This window comes from Myotis nattereri (genome assembly GCF_964212035.1).
Source record: "Myotis nattereri genome assembly, chromosome: 19".
In the NCBI taxonomy this organism is placed as follows: domain Eukaryota; kingdom Metazoa; phylum Chordata; class Mammalia; order Chiroptera; family Vespertilionidae; genus Myotis; species Myotis nattereri.
The window spans coordinates 10,826,962-10,838,054 of NC_138095.1; the positions used below are offsets into that span (position 1 = coordinate 10,826,962).

At 41.9% G+C, this 11,093-nt stretch overlaps 1 protein-coding gene across 1 annotated transcript in view; it reads right to left on the reverse strand.

Annotated features, from left to right (window-relative positions):
- Nucleotides 1–7,413, reverse strand: part of TCTN1 (tectonic family member 1) — a gene marked incomplete at its 5' end in the record, with an annotated part of 22,917 nt that extends 15,504 nt beyond the window's left edge. Inside the window, 5 exons of the mRNA XM_081114199.1 lie at nucleotides 872–959; nucleotides 2,214–2,365; nucleotides 3,428–3,558; nucleotides 6,327–6,447; nucleotides 7,191–7,413. Of these exons, the coding sequence (XP_080970325.1) occupies nucleotides 872–959; nucleotides 2,214–2,365; nucleotides 3,428–3,558; nucleotides 6,327–6,447; nucleotides 7,191–7,413 (715 nt within the window). The remainder of the gene's footprint in view (nucleotides 1–871; nucleotides 960–2,213; nucleotides 2,366–3,427; nucleotides 3,559–6,326; nucleotides 6,448–7,190) is intronic.
- Nucleotides 7,414–11,093: the final 3,680 nt, after the last annotated feature.

Here is an 11,093-nt window from a genome sequence, read left to right on the forward strand (position 1 = left end):
TAATTCACGCTGGTCAACAGAATACATTTTCCTTCGCATATCAAATGATGTTTCAGCCCTAGCTGGTTTGGCTCAGTGGATAGAGCGTCGGCCTGTGGATTCAAAGGTCCTGGGTTCGATTCCCGTCAAGGGCACATGCCTGGGTTGCGGCTCCATCCCCAGTAAGGGGTGTGCAGGAGGCAGCTGATCAATGATTCTCTCTCTCTCTCTCCCTCTCCCTTCCTCTCTGAAATTAATAAAAAAATATATTTAAACAAATAAAATAAAATAAAATGATGTTTCAATAAGCCACAAGCTATCACCCATTCTTGGCCGGCTTCTTCCTAGTGAGGCTGGCATAAGGACGGGAGAGCCAGGCTTGCTGCCTCCCACTGCCAAGAGGATTGCTCCACAGTTCTGGGAAGCTCCTAAAAGGAGCAGCAGGGCCCATGGGAAGCAGTTGTGTGGGTTGCATCCCTGCCCGCCCCCCCTCCACCTAGGTGAGCCTGAGCAAGAAACTGAATGTTTCTCAGGTTCCTCATCTAATGACAATAACTCTACCTCAGAGGCACTGAACATCATACCCAGCACACAGTGAGTGCTTAATGAACATCAGCTACTGACAAACTTTAGCTCTGGGGAAGAGAGAACTTTCCCACAGATGGAGGTGTTAAACAACTCAGTGGGCTGGTTCAGGTTGGGAGTCCCCATCCTACAAGTACTCAAGCAGTGAATGCATGTGGCAGGAAAGATTCTGGCACCAAACAACATAATCTTTGAGGCTTCTTTCAACTCTAAGACTCTGCTTCTAGTCATGAAGCCTGTTTAATTATGATTACTATAAATTTAAAATAAGCTAAGTTTGTTTTAAGGACAAAGAAAACTCTCTTACCTGCAGGGTTATTATCAGTGCACAGAGATGATGTAAGGGGGGAAGGAAATCTCAAAAATGAATCTGAAGTCTGCAGAAGAACCCCATACTGCAAAGAGAACCACCAACAGTTATGAAGTCATTCATTCAACATTTATTGGACACCTACTATGTGCCAAGCAGCACTTCAGACATTAGGAACACAGGGATGAGCAAAAAACAGATATGGTCCTTGCGTGAATGGAGCTTACATATAGCCGCCCCATCCATTTCGTTTAAGGGTGCATGTTTCTTTGTATCCATGTTACTATATATTGCCTTTTTATTAAGGAATTCTTCTGGAAGGGTATATAAGAAGCTGACATAGGTGTCTGCCTCTACAGACAAGAACATGGTGGCCAGGGACAGGGGTGAGAGAGATAATTATTTTTCAACTAGAGGCCGGGTGCACGAAATTTGTGCACTGGTGGTTGGGGGGGGGGGGGGTGTTTCCACCACCGCCGCTGCACTCGCCAGCCATGGGCCTGGCTTCTGGCTGAGTGGCGCTCCCCCTGTGGTAGCGCACTGACCACCAGGGGGCAGTTCCGGCATTGAGCGTCTGCTCCCTGGTCATCAGTGCATGTCATAGCAACCGGTTGTTCCGCCATTTGGTCAATTTGCGTATTAGCCTTTTATTATATAGGATAGCAATACTTATTTAAATCACATTGAAAGGTTTACTAAGGAACAGATATAAAATAGCACACATCATCCCCAAGTCTATACAGCTAAATACAACTTTGAGAAGATTAGGCATCCCACCAATCCCCTCTGTTCCAGCAGCATGCCTCCAGCACTTTGCTACATTTCTTGAGGTGGAAAAGAACAAATTCTGCAGAGATAAATGCAAGCTTACCACAGAAAAAATGACTTTAAACCCTATGTTAGAGCCCCAGCTGGTGTGGTTCAATTGATTAGAGTGTCACCCCGTGTACCAAAAGGTCTTGGGTTCGATTCCTAGTTAGGGCACGTGCCTAGGTTACAGGTCCGATCCCCGGTGCAACTGAAAGATGTTTCTCTCTCACCTGATGTTTCTCTGTCTCTGTCTCTGTCTCTGTCTCTCTCTCAAATCAATGGACATGTCCTCGGGTGGGGATTAAAAAATAAATAAATAAAATAAAAAATAATTCCTATGTTAGAATTCAACTACTCAATTTTAGTTTTCATGATCTTTGATTTATAGGTACAAACATTAATTTTGTGTGTGCATTATATGAATTATATGTCTCAGGTAGCTGATTTTACTGGGAACATACTGAAAAAATAACTTATATAAGGACAGGATATTTGCAACAGGATGAATAGACTTAGGTTCTCGGCTCACCTCATATTTAGTAGTACTTGGAACATCTGGTTCGTTTGTTAAAGAAACATCTGATTCTGTATTCAATGAAAAACCATGGAATTTTTTCATCAATTTATCAAAATTGTTTTCATCAGGCACTTCTGGATCAATAAAGGATAATGCAGGTTTATCTGTTTTTAGAAAAAGTATTTTAAATCAATATAAAATACATATATATTATATACAGCGTATATAAAACTTTGAAAGTCTTAATAGCAATAAGACACGTGAAAAAAATAAAGTATCTTTCTCCATCTCTACTTCCCCCAAGATTTCTTGAATCTGACTAAATAAACAGGATCTTCAGACTTAGCCTGTTTCTCTAACAGTGTAGAAGCAATGGTTTCTAAAGCCACAGATAAATAGCACAACAGAAGCCAGTAATAATCAATAACTTTCTCCACCCCAGATGGCTATGGGAATGAAAGACGCTATTTCTACCCTCACACAGCCACCTCTGAAGTCCGGGAGAATACATGCTGTTTAGGGAAAGGTAGAAGGGAATAGGCTGGTAGGTTCACGGGGCCACTCTTATGTCAAAGAATGTGACGGTGATGGACCAGTCACTACTCCAGGTTACAAATCACAGAGCATTCCCCTAAGTGTTCACTTATAAGGGAGCAAAGCCAAAATATGAAGACATTCTGAAAAGATGATGAAGCTTAACTGGGTACAACCATAAATGTGTCTCTGATCTTTGGTAGCGCTAACATTTGACATTTTACCTGTGCTTTGGATCTAGTCACCTATTTGAGCCAAATGCTCAGATAAAAATAAAGATCCTGTTTTCATGCAAATATTCTAAGTAAAAATAAAAGAGAAAAAAGGAAATTGAAACCATAGCTGAACCTGATTCTCAATCATTAAACCAGGAGGAAATAAAGCAAAAAAAACCCACAACTCTCATGTGCCTAAATAAATTTAGATTCCTATGCATGTCTACATATCATAAACACCTTTAAAATGAAGTATGAGACTTTAAAAGTCAACTATACAAGCAGTTCCTTTGCTTGTAAAGAAAATGTGCATGCCCACAGGTCTCTAAAGTTACTTGCAGTTGCCTAGGAAACGGCCTCAGAAGATACACCCTAGCCAAACCATAGAATGATTGCTTTAAATCTAACGAGATTGGACATTTTCCCATAAAAGATCTTTTAAAAGTCAGAGTTTTACAAAGTATATCAAATACTCACAGTTTGTAATATGAATGCAGAAAATAGAAGGATTGATCTGGTCTACAACTTTAAATATCCTCTGGGGCGGGTTTGCTGTTAAATTCAACGAATAGATGGCTGCTTTTTGGCTACAAAACTGACTATCACCCCTGAAAATTAAAAAAAAAAAAAAATAAGACAAAGTTTTAAGGCATGTGCACACAATCTTAGCAAGATTCTTTAAAACTGTCAGATGCTTGTACTGTGCACTATGTTAACAACTACATGGAAGATATTTATGAAAGTGTGATGCTAGAATTGAATCCATTTTTATTTAGTTTATTCAGTGTTAAAATGTTTGGCATTTGAAACATTTTCCTCTAACAGGAAAAATATTAAGACAAGTAGAATAACCTTCAAGGAAATCTTGTCAAGTATGAAATGTAGATCAGGGTATAATTTTGATGTAAATGAACCCTGCAAACTCTGACAGAATCAATTATATAACATTTTGCAGAACTCTTATAAGTAATCAGAAGGAACCTAAAATTCCTTTTCTTCAGAATAAAGCCATCTTCAAAGTACTGTGAAAATTAGAAAATATGAAGACATCTGAAAGTTTTGGAGCTTACAAGTTACACAGTCAGGTCTTCAACCCATCCCAGACTTGACAAACCCTAACCAATATGACACTGATACAGATATGGCGCTAGAGATATAACAGAAATGGGATCATATTCTACATACTGCTCTCAGGCCTTGTCTCACTTATTCTATATTGCCCAATATTTATGTCATCAAATATGTTTTTGCAATGTTATACTAAATGATTTCATTGTACACCAACTTATTAAGATCCCTAATTTCTTTTTAACCAATCCTCTACTGTTGGTTTAGGTTGTTTCTAATTTTCCCCGGTTCTTTATGATGCTATAATGACATCCTTGTACATACATCTTTATGAATGTCTCCAATTATTTCCTTAGGCTATATCCCCTGAAGAAGAATTGCTGGGTCAAAAGGTAGGTACATAATTTAAGGCTACTGAGACATATTGCCAGATTGCCCTCCAGAAAGGCAAGAGGCATCCTCACCAACACTGTAGCAAAGAGTGCTGTTCCCCCAGAATCTTGCCAAGATTGGATATTTTCCAACTTATAAATATCCTTTGCCAATTTCATGGGCAAAAATCCGTTATCCAGTTGTTTTAATTTGAATTTTATAATTTACTGGCAAGGTTAAACATATTTCCATATGGTTACTGCTCACTGGTATTTCCTCTGTTAAGTTGCTTACTCATATCTATTGGCCATTTGTGTATCAGAATGTTTGTCTTTTCATTGATTTGTGAGAGCCCATATTTTAAAGAATCTCCTTTTAGTGTCATACTTTTTCCCAGTTAATTATCTTTCAATTTTATGGTCTTTTTGTCATTATAGAAGTTTTAATTGGTTTTTATAATCCTAATTCCTTTTTAAAAATTGAGGTATAATTGACTAATTTTTTAAAATAATGAAATTGTCAATCTTTTATAGTTTGTGGGTTTATGCTTAAAAAACATTCCATAGCCTAAGATTAACAAATGTTCACCTAGCCCAGCCAGCATGGCTCAATGGTTGGGTTAGTGTTGACCTATAAACCAGGTCACAGTTCAATTCTTCATCAGGGCACATGCCCGGGTTGCAGGCTTGATCCCCAGTAGGGGGCGTGCAGGAGGCAGCCAATCAATGATTCTGTATCGTTGTTTCTATCTCTTTCCCACTCCCTTCCTCTCTCAAATAAAACACACACACAACAAATGTTCACCTATATTTTTCATTCATTTTCTTAATTTGATTTTTTTGTTGTGGTTAATCATCATCTGAGGATATATTTTCCACTGATTTTTTTTTTTTTTTTTTTCAGAGAGAGTGGAAAGGAGGGGGGAGATGTGAGTCACATTGATTGGTTGCCACTTGCAACCTGACCACCAGGACCAGGAATGGAGCCTGCAACCATGGTATGTGCCCTTGTCCAGAATTGAACCTGGGACTGTTCAGTCCTCGGGCTGATGCTCTATTCACTGAACCAGCTAGGGCCATTCTTTAATTTTTTAGTGTATTTCATTCTTCAATCTATTGGTAAGAAGAGTTTGCTATTCTTTTTTTTTTGCTATTCTTATCCAATAACCTCTTGGCTGTTCTCATCTGTTTAGTCTTCCAGATGAGTTTTAGAATGATTTTAATACAATATCCCTTTCCCATCTAACTAGAATTAAATTTATAAATTAAGTTCTTATAAATTAATTACATAATTACTCCATCTCTGAATATGTTGGTCCCATCCTGAATAAACTAACTTCTTTAAGTGCTGCTGTTTTTCAAAAAGCTTTGAAATCTGGATTAGGAGAAACAGATTACTCAGAAGAGATTCTTTTTTACCTTGTAATAGGCTAGGAATGTCGTTTTCCATTATTTTCCTATACAATGTGAACTGTGAGGACTCCTGCGAGATTTGCACATCAGAAAGGTAAAAAAACAAAGCTTTCCTGACCATCTACTTAATTTGTTGTTACTATTACTATGTCCAAAACAAAAGCTGTAAAATTAAACTGCACCTTTCACCTAGGAGGCTATACATAACAGGAATTCACTAATGCAAAAATGATGCATTATCTGTTTACAAATCAAAGTGAAATGTAATTCAATCTCTGAACACAGATTTCCTTATACTCTTAAAAAAGTACTCTGTTTGCTCTTTTGACTGCACTATGATCTGGCTGGATGCAATAAGAGAGAGATACTCTTCTACATACTGGTTGGACAGCATGGCTTCTGAAGGATGCAAAATTCAGGAAATCAGGCTTGAGTTTTTCCGCCACGGGGGCGTTTTCATGGTCTTCTCAAAATCTTATAATCTTGGTCTAATTTTATCAAAACTTCATGTGTCACAAACTTACATGACAACTGGAACCGAGCAATCAGAAAAGACACTAAAATCCACAGAGCTGCAATCAGGATCACAACAGCAGTTGACGTCACACTGTACTGGAGACAGGTCACAGACACACAAAGCAGCAACTACAGAAAGGAGAGAATGGATGCAGAGCGTCACAATCAGCAGGTAGTGACTGCCCCCTGCCACTGCAATGCACCAAAAAAAAACCCTGTTTGGTACAAATATCCACTTGATTTTTGCTACTGCACTTTGGGAGAGATGAAGTGAAGATTAGTCAGTTTGAGCACTCCTCCATCCGGGGTTTCCCCAAAGTGGCTAGTCATCTGGCTCACCTGGAAAGCTGTCTGTGCTCTATCTACCTACAAAGACCCCGATTTGGTAAGCTGACTGTGAAACCCAGACATCTGTGTTGTTCAAAAATTTTCCCGTGATGCTGACCATAAGAACCATCCGATTAATACTGCAGACCCCCAGCCTCCTCTGATTCAGAGGAAGGACCCATTGAAGGCCACCAGGCATCAGGGTTCTGTGCATTCCCTGCATTTAATTTTCACAACTGCCCAGAAACTGCCGATTTAATTTCTTCTTTGGCTGCAAAGCTGCAAGGACTTCATTCATTATTACCTTTAGCATTAATGTTGTCCAGGACCACTGCAAGTACTTTCAAAGATCGGCTATTGCATCTGTAGGACAAGGATACTACCTGCCTCTAAAAGTTATTGAGAGAATCCCTATGAAACACTTGGGAATGCTTGCACAATAAAGTGTTCAACAAACGTTAACCAACATTATTACATCCGCACCCGGGCTCCCCCCTTCAGGATGGATCACTGTGGATCCCCTGGACCGGGCACTTGGTACCCACCGTCCGTGACCGGGGTGGGCCTGGGACCGGAGGAGGAGGGTTCGGGGGCACTGGAGGTGCCCGGGGGCCTAGCAGACAAGGCAGGTCGGGGAGTCGTCGGGGCTGGTTCCGTAGAGTTGAGGCCCTCCGTTGTCACCACCAGGGTGGTCCCGGCTTGGGCGTTCACGGAGGCCCAGCAGTCCAGGAGCACCAGCAGGAGTCGGGGGAGGCCCCGCGGCCCCATCGTGCGGTCGAACCCCGCGCCGGCGGCGGCAGGGACCGCGTTGCCTGGCAACCACGGCGGCAAGGCGCGGGGCATTATGGGAAGTATCCCGCGAGGCTACGCGAGACTGCGGAAGGCGAGGGCGGGGCCTCGGCTGGGCGGGCGGGGCCTCGGCTGGGCGGGCGGGGCCTCGGCTGGGCGGGCGGGGCCTCGGCTGGGCGGGCGGGGCCTCGGCTGGGCGGGCGGGGCCTCGGCTGGGCGGGCGGGGCCTCGGCTGGGCGGGCGGGGCCTCGGCTGGGCGGGCGGGGCCTCGGCTGGGCGGGCGGGGCCTCGGCTGGGCGGGCGGGGCCTCGGCTGGGCGGGCGGGGCGAGCCGGAGGGTGAGCGGTCGCGTGAGGCCAGTGTTGATCAGAGGCTTGTGTGTTGGATCTGTGATTCCCAAGCCGATTGCGGCCCTGGTTTAACAAATTCGGATTTGCAGGTTCCATCTCAGCGAATTCTGACTCAGTAAGTTTAGGGCAGAGGCCAGCAATCAATATTTTCAACAAATGTCCTGACGCAACCGGTGGGGGGACAAATTTCGGAACCGCTCTCCGAACGCTACTAAATAAGGACTTTCGAAGGAGCACGGAGATGACATCACCACCCTCGAATTGTCTCTGTCCCACACTCTGTCAACATTGGCTTTGCCCTTTTTTGTTTAAATGTGTCGCCTGAGGTCGCCAGATAACTTCTGTTCACCGTGTTGTGATTGGGGGAGAAAGGAACACCTAACTTTTTTACAGACAAAAAAAAAAAGATTATTGGCAAAAATTAAGTAGAGTGATTTATAAGTCTTAAAAAGTAAAAACAAAGTAAATATACTGTAACTGTACAAAATGGCATGGAGACCACAAGACTTAGGGAAGCCCTCCGTTCTGCACTGGCTTATGTATAGAGGTTCTCCAGCCCAGGAATGTTGGCTATACCTTTCATACTTAATTAGTTAGTTAGTTTGTTTGTTTTGGAGGGGGTACCCAGCTATGAAACCGGGACCTCTTGCATACCTAATCTTACAATTCAGAAGTAAATGTCAAAATACTGAAACCTATGGTATTTATTCAAGAAACACATTAAGTCAGAAGGATGCCCATAGTATGTACCGAGTTTATTAAATTTATATCGCAAAGAGAAATAATCAAAGTGACATCTTTAGCAACTCCCTGTGGCATTCCAAAGTGTATAAAAATATAATTGGATCAAGTGTGTAAATAGGTATTTCCTTTTATTTTTCTACAAAGGATTGCTTTAACATCTGACTGGCTTTCTGGACCACTTTTCTTTTATTTTTTAATATATTTTTATTGATTTCAGAGAGGAAGGGAGAGGGAGAGAAAGATAGAAACATCAATGATGAGAGAGAATCATTGATAGGCTGCCTCCTGCAGGACCCAGGCACATGCCCTTGACCGGAATCAAACCCAGGACTCTTCAGTCCACAGGCCAACACTCTATCCACTGAGCCAAACCATCTAGGGCTGGACCACTTTTAATACCTGATGTAATGCTGCCCTTAAATAAAACTATATTTCCCAAATCTTCCATCTCATGACTTCTAAGTCCAACACTTATTGTTGTTGTTTTAAATCTCTTTACTTTCAGGTATTTCTTTTCCATTTCTTAATATCTGTGAATCACTTGTGTCCTATTTTTGTTTGAAATTTTAGGCTATTGGATTCAGTTTTCCTAAAGTGGCCTTTGGCTCTAACATTTTCGTCTTTATGCTTTATGGTTTAGGAAATAATCTCACCATCCCTTTTGTCCAATCTCTAACATTTGGTAGATGGTCCCAAAGTAGTAATTTGATGACAACTTAGAAAATCAAAATGAGAGTTTCATCAGCTCAAATCCATTTTGAACCTTGGGAACAATGAAACTTCATTTCTCAGGCGACCCATATCTGCCAGGCTTATTTCAACCCTGATCATGCTTTGAATTCTTTTGCATATCTACCAGAAGTGGGATTGCTGAATCATATGTAATTCTATTTTTAAATTTTTTAGGAGCATCCATACTGTTTTCCATAATGGCTGCACCGTTTTACATTCCCACCAGCAGTACACAAAAGTTCCAACTTCTCCACACCCTCTCCAACATGTTATTTTCTGTCCTGATGGGTGTGAGATAATATCCCATTGTGGTTTTGCTTTGTATCTCCCTGGTGATTAGTGATGTGGAGCATCTTTCCCTCTGCTTATTGGCCACTTGTATATCTTCTTTAATAAATTGTCTATTAAAGCCCTTTGCCCATTTTTAAATTGTGTTTTTGTTGTTGAGTTGTAGGAGTTCCTTATGTATTCTGAATATTAACCTCATAGCAGGTATATGATCTGCTATTATTTTTTCCCATTCCGTAGGTTACCTTTTCACTCAGTTGATTATTTCTTTTGACATACAGGAGTTTTAAAAGTCTGCTGTAGTCCCATTTGTCTATTTTTTCTTTTGGTGTCATATTCATTATATCATTGCCAAATCCATTGTCCTGAAGCTTTCCCCCATATTTTCCTCTAGGAATTTAATAGTTTGAGGTCTTTAATTCATTTGAGTTAATTTTTGTATATGGCTCAAGGTAAGGGTGTAATTTCATTCTTTTGCATGTGGATACCCAGTTTTCCCAGTACCATGTGTTGAAGAGACTGTCCTTCCCTATTGTGTGGTCTTGGCACCCTTGTGAGAAATCATTTGCATGGTTCAGTGGTTGACCGTCTACCTATGAACCAGAAGGTCACAGTTCAATTCCTGGTCAGGGCACATGCACATGCCTGGGTTGCAGGCTACAGGCTTGATCCCCAGTAGGGAGTGTGCAGGAGGCAGCTGATCCATGAGTCTCTCTTATCTTTGACTAGAGGCCTGGTGCACAAATTCCTGCACGGGTGGGGTCCCTGGGGCGTGGCCTGTGGAGATCTGGCTCCAGCTCCTGCCCCCAGCCTCACAGCCCCAGCTCGCATCCCCACCCTCACAGCTCCGCAGCCCCACTTGGCACCCGCTCACCTACTCCACCATCCTGGTGCCACCCGCTCACCTACTCCACCATCCTGCTGTGGTCCCAGTCTCACTGGGGCCCATTGGGGCTATCAGTACCTCCACTGCCGCCCACTGCCAGCGCCAAGTCGCTGACACCCGCCATGTTCTGCACCGCCCCCTGGTGGTCAGCACATGCCATAGGGAGCGGTCGAACTCCTGGTGTCCTGGTCAAACTCCTGGCCAAACAACCGCCCAAGCGGACAATTTGCATATTAGGCTTTTATTATATAGAATGTTTCCTTTCTCTCTCTCCTTCACCCTTCCTCTCTGAAATCAATAAAAATATATTTTTAAAAATAATTTAGCCATATATGCAAGGTTTATTTCAATGTACTCCTTTTTATTGCTGACAAGTATTCCATGATGGGTGTACCACAATTGCTTCATTCATTTACCTTTTGGAGGAATTTGAGTATTTCCAGTTTTTGGCAATTATAAATAAAGCCACTATACACTATAAACATTCACTTATACAGATTGTGTGAACATACATTTTCATTTCTCTTGGGTACATACCTAGGATTGAGATTTCTGAGGTGTACAGTGGGGCTATGTTTAATTTGTCAAGAAACTGCCCAACATTTTCTCCAAAGTGACTGTACATTTTGCACTTCCACCAACAATTTAGAAGATTTCCAG